Source organism: Myotis davidii, unplaced genomic scaffold (genome assembly GCF_000327345.1).
Source record: "Myotis davidii unplaced genomic scaffold, ASM32734v1 scaffold26, whole genome shotgun sequence".
NCBI lineage: Eukaryota > Metazoa > Chordata > Mammalia > Chiroptera > Vespertilionidae > Myotis > Myotis davidii.
Window position 1 is genome coordinate 1924345 of NW_006299245.1, and position 15459 is coordinate 1939803.

Sequence of the window (15459 nt, forward strand, 5' to 3'; positions counted from 1 at the left end):
CATTAAAAACTATTAATGTAACTGAAATATCATTAGAGTTTCCAGATTTGGACTATAATGTTGAATATAACGCATATGTAACAGCTAGCACCAGATTTGGTGATGGGAAAAAAAGAAGCAATATTATTAACTTTCGAACACCTGAGGGAGGTGAGTTCTTATCCTTGTAGACCACGTAAAAGAATATCCTACCTAGACAACATAAGTGTTAAATATAAATATGTATTATTAAGCCTAATATTCATCATTGGTTGGATGCAAAATTGCTTTTTGGTCACTTTCTAGCTATGTGATAATGGTAAAGTTAGCTGATCTCTCTGTGCCTCAATTTCCTATCTGTATTATGGAAACAATATAGTACCTACTTCACAAGGTTCTATGAGGATTTAATGAATCTATATGTGTAAATGCACTCAGAACAGAACTGGACACTTAGTAAACATTTTATGAGTTTGTTAAATGAGACAAAATAAAATGCACAAAGTCAGCTCTCTAGCATTATCCTCTATTATTCGATTTAAAAATTCTAAGTTAGAATTTCATATTATATATTCTATATTGGAAACTCATTATAATGTTGTTTTTAAATCCAGGGCAGTAGGCATGCTTCAGAGCTAAGATAGTGTTTTATGTTTAAGAATCAGTCTTTCCTCTGCTTGGATATTGTTATAGTGTTAGAGGGATTTCCCATTGAGCCTTACGCATTTCATTTCTGACTTGTAATTAGATGGTATTCCAACTTAAGTTGTTTTTTTTTTTGAAAAACAGTTATCACTTATCAAAGGCAAGTAAAATTTAGAACATTTCAGACATTATTTAGAACCACAAGTTCAGTTTTCTGTTCAATTGCTTTTTTTATAGCACCAAGTGATCCCCCAAAAGATGTTCATTATGCAAATATCAGTTCTTCATCAATAATTCTCTTTTGGAAGCCACCTTCAAAACCTAATGGGGTTATACAATATTATTCTGTTTATTACAGAAATACTTCAGGTACTTTTGTGCAGGTAAGACCTGAGTTTTCTCCTAGTTCTTTATTTACATCCTTCAATTGATGATGGTATAGACTCGGCATGGTAGAAAAATAATTTATCTCACATTGATAATTATCTATAGTCATTTTTTAAAGCTCCCTTTGACAGAAAAATATGGTGGAGAAGTGTCAGATATTTTTTAATTTCTCTATGTATGTGTACACACACATACACATTTCTATATTAGCTTCAAAGGTATTATCAACAATGAAGCTGCCACCTATTTAAAACTCTGTATAAAAATATGGCCCTAATTCCACTCCTCTAAGAAGTGTTCTCTAAAGAGTTGATGGTTTCATTTACCCTCAATTATTTCTCAACTAAGACAAATTTTGTTTTGTTTGTATACAATATAAATACCTCTCATGTTTGGATATGTTTGTGTGTTTTTTATTTTTAAAAACTGTTTTCAATTGTTAGCTAGAGTAGTAATAACTATTATTACTATTATCCGATATAATGAAAACTAGAAATGTGGTTAACTTGAGGTATGCAAGGTACTAGACTCACACACTTTGCATATGGACACTTTCTAAGATATGAATAATAGTATGAAAATAGCTAAAATGCATTTCATGTAGAAAATATTTTTTCAGCAGAATTTATCTTTCTAACCTAAATATTTTACAGAACTAATATGTATTAAAAGAATAAAATTGGACTTGTGACTGGATCAGGACTGAGGAAAGATGGGCTATGATATGGAAAACACTAATTTAGAAAATATCCTGCCATTTACTGATAGACACTATGGACTGCATGTTGGATGTGACTCTGGCCATTCTTATTTCTCTGTATCATTTTGAGCAGGAGAAGAGAGATAAGTCTTAGGCATTCCAGGTTGCCTGATCCCATTTGTGACTGACACCCCAGGCTTAGTTACTAGAGTGAGTCCTATGAGCAGCAATCTCTGGGCCTACAGTATGACTTGCTGCAATGCATCTGTAGTAACGTTTACGCTATTGAATGGGGTCAGAGCAGAACTTTGCAAGCTGTCTCAGCACTAACCCAGCAGTGAGTAAAAGAAAGTCCAGAGGTTGGTTTGGTTTTACATTCCGTTCTAGGCCTGCTACGAAAGGAGTAAGAGGGAGGATCCCTCTTTTTGCTATACCTCTTTGTTCTGCTCTATTTGGGGAAGAGATATGGGATTGGTATATAATTTATTAATATTTTCTAACTATAATGTTGTTTATACATTTAGCAATGTCATTATGTCACAGAGATGATTGGAACTGCAGATTTTTCTTTTTTCACAAATTGCCAAAAATTTGCGAAGTGGTGTCAATAATTCTGAATCTTACCAAAGCTCTTGCTTCTGTACAATTTACTTGGTGGCTTATTCATGGTTTGAATTTGGTTCTCTTTGCCCGTGTCTAAATAATCAAGTGTAAACATCTAACTCTGGTTTCAACATGATCTTCCGAGCTCCTTATTCAAACCTGGGTATATAAAACAATCTCATTTGCAATTTATCTATCTTAGACAATGTAATATTTTATTAAATAATCTTGAGAATGCTTTTAAGTTTGACAGCTGCAAGAGGGCAAAAGCTAATGATGTTAAACATTTCACATATTTTTGAAGTTCATCTGTGCTTTCATTTCTTCCTACAGTTAATGTTAAATATAGCATCAAAATCGTCACTCCCTAATGTTCTGTTTTGGATTGGCAGAATAGAAGAAATCCTCAAAATCAAAATTATGTAATGGGATAAGTGTACAACTTATTTTCTTCCCCATGCTTTTCCTTCTCCTTCCCGCCAAGATTTGTAGAGTTATCTCATGCATGGCACATCATATTCTGATTCCCAGTCCTGGTATCTCCTACTTGTCTTAGGCTGCCTTATGCCGTAACAAACAACCTGAAGAAAAGGGTCATGTGACACTTATCTTTCCATCTCCCGAAGTCCTCTGTACTGTGTCATGCATAGGTTTAATACTCAATAAATAGTTTAATTGAGCCCGGCTGGTGTGGCTCAGTAGTTGAACATCTACGCAGGAACCAAGAATTCACAGGATGGATTCCCCGTCAGGGCACATGCCCGGGTTTCAGCCTGGATCTCCAGTTAGGGGGCGTGCAGGAAGCAGCTGATTGATGATGTTCCGCCCTCATGGATGTTTCTGCACTGAGTGGCCAGATTATTTTGACCACCCCATCAGTACTTCATTGACACTTCCAAAAATACGGAATATTGAAAACTTCCTAAGCAAATACTCTCAAGGTTTTATTATTATTATTATTTGCATAACTAATTCACTTCATTGTACTGATGGGGTGGTCATAATAATCTGGCCACTCATAATAATCTGGCCATTCAGTGTAACTCTCTATCCATCTCCCTTCCTCTTTCTCTAAAAATCAATAAAAACATATTTTAAAAAAAACAGCATCTTCCATCCCTGTCTATCCCCTTATAAAATATATTTTTAATTGAAAGGACATAAATTATTTTAATAGACCAACATTATTTTCAGTACTTAGTGATACTTTGGAGCACTTGAGTTTGTAATCATCTTTCCTTCTTATTCTGGGGAAGTTAATCGCTCTACTACTACTTGACAATCCCCATTCTGCTCTCAATTGTTGCAAATTGTGTTTTATAAAGTGTATTAATGCTTCTGCACTTTAATTTCTACCCACTCATGGCATGTTTCCTCAGTATGCCTGACATTGTCTCAGTATATTGTAAAGGGCAATATAAATAGTAGGTGATTAATCAAATTTGAAAAGTTTTTGCTAAATACCTTCTGACTATATTTCTATACACAAAAGAGTAAACCTTAATTAGATCATTTGAATCACAAGACTTTTCCCCCCAAAATAAACAAAGGAATGAAATAATTTAGATAATTGATTTAATTCTAAATTTGTTATGTCTTTACATGTCTATGTATGTCTACGCACACTTAGTATAAATAACTTCTGGCTGATTCAAAATAATTTGTGACTTAATTGTCATCAAGGTCATATAATAGATAATCAGAATAAATTCTATTATAAAGAAAAATTAAAAGTTACACCAAAAAACTATGTTAACATTTTACATGGTACTTTATATAAGCTTGTTATTCTATATGTGAAGTAGGTGTGTTGGAAAATACTGAAATTCACAAATCATATTTTGTGTGAGATTGTTACATTAATTTAATTTGTCTGCTCCTAAATAAATCACCACAAAATTGAAATATATCTTCTATTACACTCATTCTTCTTCCCCAAATATTGGCAAAGGAACCTCAAAAACTTGCTGAATTTAATTTGTTGATATGGTGTAAAATCATCCTAACTATGAATTTTAGTCAAATTGATTATTCAATGTTATTAAGTTAAATTACCTAATTGCCATTTGTTGTTTTTTGTTATGTGCAGACATGGTTTTAATTGCTTAATGTGCTTCATATCATCTAATCCCCAAAGCTCTCTGTGAAGTAGAAATGGTTATTCCCATTTTATAGTTGAGGAAGAAGGCGCTGTGAGCTTAGATGATGTTCCCAGAGCTATCCTGCCAGAATGAAGACAGGTTTATAGAACTCTATGTAAGGGCTTTGTGTAGATTGGAATGATTTAGATTTCTCTATGTAGATGAACATACTACAAATTGATTCATACTAATTGCCAAATGTTTTTTTTGTTAAAAGTCTGTTTTCCTCTATTTTAAAATTTATTTTCTTTGTGTGTTTAATATTTGCTCGAGAGAGAATGATCATATAAATTTCCCAATAATTTAAACAATGTTTTGGGACCAATATAACTAGGAGTCAGGGCAGAAATTTATAAAATTTCTTACTCTGTATATAAGAGAGTGTATCTAACTGCCCTCCTCTCCTCCCCAGGATTATAGAGAACAGGAAAATTCATTAAAGATGAATAATTATATTTAGTTAGTTAATAGAAAGAGATGAATACTTTCATAATTCCTTCTTTAATAGGAAGGAAATATTAAAAATATATTATACTCTCAAATTTTAAAATATATCATTAACATTTTGAAAAATACTTGAATGTTTCATAAGAAAACTAACACTGTCAGCAAAGATGTACCATTTTTCAGTTGGTCGTTGGACCTTCTTCATTGCTAAGAGTTTTGTCCTCTTTGCTGTTCTGTATATTGATTTTGTAATAAAAACTGCTACCATAGATTCCTCTTTTAGTACAAACATATTTCCAGTTTAATTATTGCAATAAAATGTCCTATGTTGATTTTCCTCAAAGATTAACATATTAAATTCATGAGGCAACCAATTCATGAATAATTATATTTGAAATGTTCATGTATACTAAAACTATATTCTGAACAATTAAAACAATATGTTTATTTTTCAGAATTTTACACTCCATGAAGTCACCAATGACTTTGACAGTATGACCGTATCTGCAATAATAGATAAACTGGCAATATTCAGCTACTATACATTTTGGGTAACAGCAAGTACTTCAGTTGGAAATGGGAATAAAAGCAGTGACATAGTTCAAGTATATACAGATCAAGACAGTATGTAAATGAAAAGTATTTATTAATATTTAATAGGATTAACTTAAAACTTTATAATTATTTCAAAACCTTCTATTTGTATGTATTTGTAGTAAGACCTACATTTTATTTAGGCACATTTAACTAGTCATTATAAAAGTTTGAAAATGCATTTAACATAGCTATAAAACTATTACAATAATAATAGCCTTTCTCTTCATATAAACTGCTACCATTTATTCATGAAAATTGTGTTGCTGTTATTGCTTCAAAGGATGTCACAGCCATTCGGTTTGGCCATGAAAGACCATTGTACACATGGATGGGTTTTCTAATAGCTGCTATGCTTACCATTTGCTTTAGGAAATACAATTTTTTCTCTAGCAGCTATTTCATTTCAGTCTTTTAATCCACATAGGACTCTATGCAGCATCTTTGTTTGTTTTGTATTTGTGACTAATATGCCCAGAATAACTTTTTTAACCCCAGAAGTTTCTTGTATGCGGCTTCTGCAGAATCTTGTTTGTGCTAAGTATAATGACTGAAACTATCAATGTTTTTTAGGTTTCAGCTTTGGGAATATGATACATGGATCATTGCCTATTTCTTCTTATGGTTGTAACTTTTATTCATTTTAATATTATTTTACATTAGTTTCAGGTTTGCAGCATAGTGGTTAGACAATCATATACTTTACAAAGTATTCTTCCTGATATTTCCGGTACCCATCTGGCACTATACATAGTGATTATAATATTATTGACTATATTCCCTATGTTGTACGTTACATCCCTGTGACTATTTTGTAACTACCATCTTGTATGTGCTAATCCCTTCAACTGGTCCCCCAATCCCACCTTGTCCACTTTTATTTAAACATTAGTCTCATATTGAGAAATGGCATTGACCTCGACTGCTGAGAGTAAAATGCCATGTTTATCATCTGAAGATTCTAAGTTGACAGACTATATATACGAGGAGTGAATGCTTTCCTTGTTGGGACAATCTTTAAATAGTTCACAAGTTAACCAGCAGAATAAGATATGGTAAAATATATGGAGATATTTGTTTACATAGACTTTAACGAAAGTGTTTTAATGCAATATGTGGTCAATATTATTTCAGGCATTTTTTAGAAACAAAAATATTTTATAGCTAATTACATTATTGCAATATTTAAATATATATACATACACATGCATACATGCATATCTACACACTCATAATCTCCATATTGTAAGAAAGAAAAGCCAAGAGAATATTATAGAAAAACAATTCTCACACATAATAGATGTGTGAGATGACAGGACTTATTTTGAATGATTTTTAATATTATTTAGAAGATATTTTATAGTAGGTGATATTTACTGTATCTGCGTTTAAACAATTTAAGAACTGATGATGCAATAGATGCCATTTTAACAATTATCCTCAGTTTGTGAATTTAGTTACCATTATTTAGGGTGACTGATAATTTTTATATTTTGCACACTACCTGTCATAGTACCTGAAGGGCCTGTTGGAAACCTGACTTATGAGTCCATTTCGTCAACTGCAATAAATGTAAGCTGGGGCCCACCACCTCAACCCAACGGTCTAGTCTTCTACTATGTCTCTCTGAGCTTACAGCAGACTCCTCGCCACGTAAGACCACCTCTAGTTACATATGAGACAAGCATGTATTTTGATAATCTGGAAAAATACACTGATTATATATTAAAAGTCACTCCATCAACCGAAAAGGGATTTTCTGATACCTATACTGCCCAGCTACACATCAAAACTGAAGAAGATGGTAGGCTGGATCCTTTTATTGTCTATTAAGCAGATTGTGTTTTTTTAAATTTATATTTCTTTCTGACAGAAAACATTATTTTTATAATTATATAGGTTATTTGTTCTCAAGTAACTAGCCTTTCAATAAACACAATAAGCTCTAAGTTTCTTAAAATTTAAATAATTAGATGCTAATAAAATGAAGTCCCATTATTATTAAAGCCTTTTTAAAATGCTAATTCACTTTGGTTTCATTTAATATTCTTTTTTTCTTTTATAGTCCCAGAAACGTCACCAATAATCAACACTTTTAAAAACCTTTCCTCTACCTCAGTTCTCTTATCATGGGATCCCCCAGTAAAACCAAATGGTGCCATAATAAGTTATGATTTAACTTTACAAGGACCAAATGAAAGCTATTCTTTCATTACTTCTGATAACTATATAATATTGGAAGAGCTCTCACCATTTACACTATATAGTATTTTTGCTGCTGCAAGAACTGTAAAGGGACTCGGTCCTTCCAGTATTCTTTTCTTTTACACAGACGAGTCAGGTAAGCCGGAATGCCTATTTCTTCCAATGCTTCACTGTTGCAGCACTTGCTCTCTCTTTTGAAAGGAACCGCATGGAAATGAGAGGATATTTGATTGTCTATTTGTAACAGGTTTACAACTTATTCATCTACTTCGCTTAACTTTTATTCTTTGTTTCTTCTTTTCCTCGGGCTTCAGAACCAAGTGTTCTGTTTAAAGCTGCTTTGGAACTACTGAGTTCCAAAAACATCATTGTTTATGCTATTGGTTTCTGAAATTGAAATATGATCATTTTGTAAGTCTTTCTTAACTAGTGTCTTCAGGAAGCTACAGTCACAATGATATTTTCATGTTAAAAATCACGAATATAAGTTTTATAATGTGTTTTCCTACAGTGCCTTTAGCACCTCCTCAAAATTTGACTTTAATCAACTACACTTCAGATTCTGTGTGGCTGCAATGGAGCCCGAGTCCTGTGCCAGGCGGTATTGTTAAAGTATATAGTTTTAAAATTCATGAACATGAAACTGATACTATATTTTATAAGGTAGGTTGATTATGACAGTATATTTTTATTTAAAAAATTCAGAACGTGAATGAAACTTTTGGCATGCAGGGAGAAAATGGATCGCTTTAAACAAAACAAGGGCCATCTTTCAAGAAACATTTTTAGTTCCCTGCAGTTGAAGGATGCTTACGGAAAACACAGAAAATACTTGCCAAACATGGAAGCTGAAGAGTTCATAGAATGATTTACTTAGAATTTCTAACTTCTACACGTCTACATTTTAAGAAATAATTGCACTATTTTGTGAGTGCTGGAAAGTACATAGTAAAATATTTTTCAGACTAAAAACTGTTATTATCTTAAATGTAATATATTTCTATTTGTTGTTAGAATGAAGTGCCAAGTTAATGGTTTTAACCTTTTCTGAAAAGTGTTTTTACTGGACTTCTGGTAATCTTCCCTGATAGCATATAATCCCACACTAATTGGTATTTTAAGATGTATCATTATCTTTTACTTGCAACACTAATTAGTTTGCAACACTAAACACCCTTTCCCTCCTCCATTTTTAGGTCTCAGAATCAATGAAAACTAGCCAAAGAACTGATGTAACAAAAGGACTGAAATATACTTCTATGATTTCTAGCATTTAATTGCCAAAATATGTTATAATACATGACATTTATTTTTTTAAAAAAATACATTTATCTTTTTTTCCCCAAAGGCAAATTGAAGCACTGGTATGCTCTTATTTAGTTATAGCAAGAAAAGTATAAAAAATCTGCAGTAAACATTGTTGTTATATGCATTTCAAGTTATTGCTGATGGTAAATCATTTTTATAGTGTATGTAGCTTACAAAGGGAATAGTAAAAATCAAAATCTGTGATTAAGATTATATCATAAGAAACAAATTACTTTCTGGAAATCAATGTATTCAAAATCTGAAAGGCTGAGTAGAATTTGAATTATATTTAGTACTCCACAAATGTGGACTTTCTTTCCCAAAAGTGTGAAATTATATTAATGACCTAAAGTCTGTAGCGCTCTAATACCTCTTTTCTAATCTTAACATTTTACAACTTTTAATTTGCTTTGGCTATAGGGGTCACCGGCAAATAGATATTAAAAGGGAAAAATGAATCATTTTCTTAATGTTATCTTGTTTGTGGGATAATGTATGTGTGTTGGAGCATGAGTGTCATTGTGCGATCTTTTCTTCTCAGAACAGTGATCTCCAGCATCGACGCCATTACTTTTAAGAGTTACTGCTCTGCGTTAGACAAGTTGTTTAACCTCTTATGACTCAGTTTCTTTAAGTGCCAAATGGGAGTTATAAAGATACATACATACCTTAAAAAGTGAGGGTTAGAAGGAAGAACTATAAAAAGCACTTAGGACTATCCTTGGCATGTGATAAATGTGTTAGCTATTATTGTTATTATACATAGTTATAAAAAGAACAAAATATCCATCCAGCAATGTAATAGTTCTAAGTATAAGATGACATTATGTCATAATCGTTCTATGAAAATAAGTTGTATTCTAAGATTTTTAGACATTCTGTTCTCTCAATATGAATACTACCATTAACATTCCACTGGCAGCAAAATATAATCTTTATAGCATAAAATGTTGATTATGTAATTTTGGGGTGGAGAACATAGTTTTTCTTTAAAATCTACTACTTTTAGTTCCTCGTTTTACATCTATTTTCTCTTCCATCAATTCTCACGATCTTGTTTTCTTTCAATGTACTCTCATTCCACCTTTTCCTTTTCTTGACATCTAATTTACTGTATCTAGTTCTCTCCCATTGTGTTGTTTTCTCTATTTTCCTCTTTTTCTTTCTATGTTTTCATCCACCCCTATGCCGCAACAGTATCAGTTTCTATTTATTTTTATTTTTATTTTTTCGAGTTATATGTGGGTTCATGGAGGTAGAGTACTCCAGAGCCACTCCAATGTCTGCCATGCCAGTCACTCCAGAGTGGTTCCCACGGAGATCAAGAAGATCCGGGTCTGCAGATAACTCAGGCCAGTCCTGTATCCTGAAATCATTTATTCAGTGAAAAGTTCTATTAAAAGATGTTCGGCAATACTCCTCACTTAGGTCTTCTTACTGCTATTCTTGTGTCAACCTGTTTACTATCCACTCTCACACTTTCACTGTCAACTCTTGAGTTCAGGCACTTCTTTGGGTACCAGCCTTTCTAACCAAAATCAAAATTTACCTACACTGTGTTTAATTTTTTCTTAGTAGCAGTTGTTTGTAGATTTCTCTAATTAATATTAAAATTCCTTGATGACAGGGGCCATGCCTTATATGTTCTTTAATATACTGGTTATCTGACAGTATGCTTTGTAAATAGTAAGAACGAAAAAATGAAAGGAAATAGTTTAATGTAGTGAGTTCAAGGACTTGCCGGAGATTAATTTAAAATATGATTCTAAGTACCCAAGAGTTAGTAATCTTGCTAAATTTCTGTTACTGAAATATTTAATAAATAAGTCAAAGTGTTTTATATTTTGTGTCAGATATAATGCAATATTCTTAAAGTTATACCACAAAGGATAGTGTCTTTTTCTTTACTTAACTACTCTCTTGGTTAGGATAATTATCTTTGAATGGAAATTTCATACTCAATGGTAAAATTTTCTATGAGAAAACATTTTCTTTCTTGGTGCCTGTGCTGTTTTCTTCCTTATCTCTTTTTCCTAAAGTTCTGTCAAATAGGAAATATAGGAGTTGTCTAGGAAAACTCATAATATAAGCTTCATAAGAGCAGATATTTGTTTACTCACTGCTGTATTCCCTTGCTTAGCATATAGTAGATGATGAATTAATTTACTTAAACAGAATATTATTGGGTATTTAAAATGAATTTAGATGAATTCAAGAAAAATCAAGTATCTCTGACCACCTGTAAAATGGGTTTAAATTGAGGACTTTAATTTTGGTATATTTAAAGAAAGTAATTAGAATGTAATTCCAAGTAAGAATCTGGGAGGCAAAATGAAAACAAAATAATCTAGTCTTTTAAGAAATGTCAATAATGAGATTCTTCATGCTGAATGTCCAGTTTATCCTTGCATTATCAGCTGTCCACTCCCTGCGCCACAAAAATATTTAATATTTTCTCTTTTAATTAAAATATCCATGCTTATTAAATCATAGGTTAAACATGGCATAACTTTGATGTGTTGAAATATGTCTTCCAGTTACAAACACATTTTTGATGATGCATTGTGATTAATTTATTTTTCTGCTTTTCAGAATATTTCAGGCTTTCAAACTGAAGCCAAGCTTATTGGACTGGAGCCAGTCAGCACCTACTCTATCAGCATCTCTGCCTTCACCAAAGTGGGAAATGGCAATCAATTTAGTAATGTACTAAAATTCACAACCCAAGAATCAGGTTAGACACAGCATTTTGAATCACCTAAGATATTTCATTTGTATTTAACCCTTCTCCCTTCCCTTTTTCAGTTTATGTGATAAAATATTATTTAATAGTTCACTCAAATGGGAGTGAATTTTAATTCTTTAAAACTAGGCTGGGTCTTGTCTGCTATCAAATACATGTGTTCATATGCATATATTCACACTTTTGTTTTCTTTTTAAACTGAGGAAATTTTAACAAAAGACTAGTTTAGGAACAAAGTAGGATCTATATATCTGTAAAAGTACTTAATTCCTAAGACCACAGCATTCTGTACCCTGATTGGTTTAATAATAGGACATTTTCAACTTTAAGAGTTATAACATCAGCTGGTTAATTCATAGTTTTCAGCTTCAGTCAGTGAAATAGATGTTCACAAAATTCAGTTTTGTACATTAACTTTAAGCAAGTTATCAACTGCCTCTTGTTAACATATTTTATGACTATATTGTGATATGTTTTTGAAAAGAAAGAAGCAAATAATTAATGATATTTAATTGCCGGAACCTTGGATTAGAAGTGAAATTGTCTTTTCTTTAATGTTAAATTTCACTCATTCTGTAAGTATTCTCCTGTAGTTCTGATGTCTGTATCTTCCAGAGGAAGACCAACGGCTGTGTAAAGATGTAAATTTGGATCAGGGGAGAGAACTGTAAACAAGTCGAATTTACTTGAATATTCTTTCAATAACAGTGATTGACATAATGACAGCTAGTTGGTTCCTTTCACTACTTGTTTCCAATCTATGAACTAACTGTATTCTAATTTTCCTTGTAGCATCCTCTTTTTACTATAACAGGATAAGATATGCTGACATTAGGGGTCGTCAGGTAATTCAGCATTTCCATGGGAACTAACCAGTCTTTCCAGTCTGCCAGTCACTGTGGTGGGCTGGGTATTTATTGCTCTTTAACTATGTCTACCATAAATAGAGCACTTCTGAAAAAAACGGGTCACTTCCAAGTGCATTCAGAGAAGTTCTAGGGAAACGTGGATGTAATAAAAAACTAGGACTGATTTAAATCTTCCCTTCAACGATTTTTATAAATGTACTGAAGAATCAGGTCTTCACAATTCTTCCAAGGAGGCCATCTCAATATAAAAGCACTCCCCCCCCCCCCTTGGTTACATGTCTGCTGGTACTGTTAGGCCCAGATGTGCCATATCAGGGAGGCACCCTATAATTTTGTTTTGCACAAAAACGTTTTCATAATAAAGTATTATTATTATCAGGAAGGAGAAGCTAAGACTTCTCCTTCCTGATTAAGAAATAAAGGAGCAGGTTTCAGTGGCTGCCTGAACTTGAAACTATGCAGTTGCCTCTGACTATGCAGTTTTGAGGATGTGATTGCGGCTTTGGCCTAGGAAAATATTAAGTGAATGGTTTAGTATTGTAAGGATTAACAAGAGAGCAGAGAAAATAGACCAACTGCCATTTGTTTCAGCTAAAAGGAGGTCGTATGTAAAAAGGGGAACTTTTTGAGCACCAATTGAACCGTTGATATGTTAAATTTTTATTCTGCCGCTACTAGATATGATTTTATTTAGCAATCACATCATTAAATGATGTATCTACTACATGTGTATAAATTTTAACTTCAGGCATTTATCTCTTCAGTTCCCGATGTTGTACAGAACATACAGTGTGAGGCAACTAGCTGGCAGTCCGCCTTAGTGAGGTGGGACCCACCCCAGAAGGCAAATGGAGTGATTACACAGTATATGATCACAGTTGAGAGGAATTCTACAAAAGTCTCACCCCAAGATCACATGTATATGTTCATGAAACTCCTTGCCAATACCTCATATGTCTTCAAAATAAGAGCTGCAACCTCAGCGGGTGAAGGCGATGAAAGTACTTGCAATATCAGCACGCTGCCTGAAGCAGGTAACTAAGCTGAAACAGGTAATTTACCTGAAAGAGGTAACTAATCTGAAACAGGTAACTATTCATGGATTGTGTCATACGTTTGTCAATATCATTATAATCTTTTTAGCATGTTTATCTAAAGATATAAAAGAAATATTGAAAAGTGCAAAACATACTTTTTTTTAATCACCTGTGTTAGCAGAGTACCAGGTATGTTGTATTTTGACTCCTTTTTACAACACTGGGAGATCAAAACGGGAAAAAGGAGAGAAAATCTGTTTTACTGTGTCTCCACAAATGTCTGTTTCTTACTATACAAATTCCAAACTTACTAAGTTATGCTTTATTATAATTTAAAATAGGGAATGAATTTGTAAATTTTTGTATTTCTTAATTTATTTTATGGCATTCTAGAGTCTTCTCTGACTTCCATGGCTGCAGTGTCAGACTCACTTTCATAGGATTCCTTCCCTATGCCAGACTTTTTTCTTTATATTATTTGACTAAAAATAATCCAGGTCACTAAGGCCTGGTCTACAAAGGAAACTCATTCTTTCTAAGTGGTCCATCCTATGTCATGATCTCCTTCATCCTCCAAGTTCTCCAACATGGAACAGATGCATATAGATGAAAACCTGATTTCTTCTTGGTAACACCACTTCCTTGGAGGTCTTCCCTAGTGGAGACTGTGGGTATTGGCATAATTATTTACCTTTGGCGCATCCAGATCCTTCATCTTGGAAACATCTTTTAACCCTTCCCTTTTTTTGAAATCAGTGTCACCCAGTTTTACTTCACTTTTCTACCCTTGAGGCTGTAAACTGAAGAACTTCAAGGTACGGAGTACCTTCTCCCTGACTTCAACATCCGATCAGCATTCTTTCCTTCTCATCATTCAAATGAGACATCTCTTCAGGTGCCTTTGTTCTCCCTGTTCAGCTGCAACGGATGCATTTCAACACCTTTTTCTTGATCCTTAGATCTCAAACCATGTAATTGGGACTCATTCTTTGGGGAGATTCCCAAATCTGAGAGGATCCCCCTGTTTGTTTTTACCAGATCCTGGCTGATGAGTAGTGCCAGGGGAAAAAAAAGAAATAGTTCTACCTTGTTCAGCTATACACTCACCTTCTTGAAGTCTCCCAGAGACTTCACAGTCTTCTCTACATCCCTGTGTACACTCCATCAATTTTCCATAGGAAATTTCTGCTCCCGTTCTGACTATATTCTACTCACACCATCATCTATATTTGATATTATCACTCATTTTACTAGTAATATAAAATATATTGATTTGCTCTCCTTAAAATTTTACCCATATCTTCATTTATACTCTCCAGATATTCTCTCAGCAATGTCATTGCCTTCTTATTTTCAGGAATCTAGCTGCTCACTTTTGTTTCAATCTCATGTCTCCCCTAGAACATTATTTAATCAATTTAGTCTCTTCTGCTTTTTATCCCTCCTCCCCTCTTGTGCATGCTTGCACTCCTCCTCTCTCTCCCCCTTCTCTCTTTCTTTCTCTCTTTATCTCTATCCCTATCTATCCCTCTGTTTCTCTTGCACACACACACACACACACACACACACACACACACACAGTTAGAAAATTTCAACTGAGGACTAGGTTGATATTCATATTCAAAATGAAATTTATATTGGATGAATTATTCTCTTTCTCATTTTCTATGCCTGTTATTTATAACTAGAAGCCCGGTGCACAAAAAATTGTGCACTCGGGGGAGGGTCCCTCAGCCCAGCCTGTGCCCTCTCATAGTCTGGGACCCTTCAGGAGATGTCCACCTGCTGGCGTAGGCCTGC

General features: G+C 33.4%; 1 protein-coding gene across 1 annotated transcript in view; it reads left to right on the top strand.

The window, feature by feature from the left end:
* PTPRQ (protein tyrosine phosphatase, receptor type Q) overlaps positions 1-15459 on the top strand; it is a 219688-nt gene that overhangs the window by 78605 nt on the left and 125624 nt on the right. Inside the window, exons 20-27 of the mRNA XM_015571126.1 lie at positions 1-150; positions 862-1007; positions 5358-5526; positions 7010-7300; positions 7562-7837; positions 8213-8364; positions 11602-11743; positions 13387-13656. Of these exons, the coding sequence (XP_015426612.1) occupies positions 1-150; positions 862-1007; positions 5358-5526; positions 7010-7300; positions 7562-7837; positions 8213-8364; positions 11602-11743; positions 13387-13656 (1596 nt within the window). The remainder of the gene's footprint in view (positions 151-861; positions 1008-5357; positions 5527-7009; positions 7301-7561; positions 7838-8212; positions 8365-11601; positions 11744-13386; positions 13657-15459) is intronic.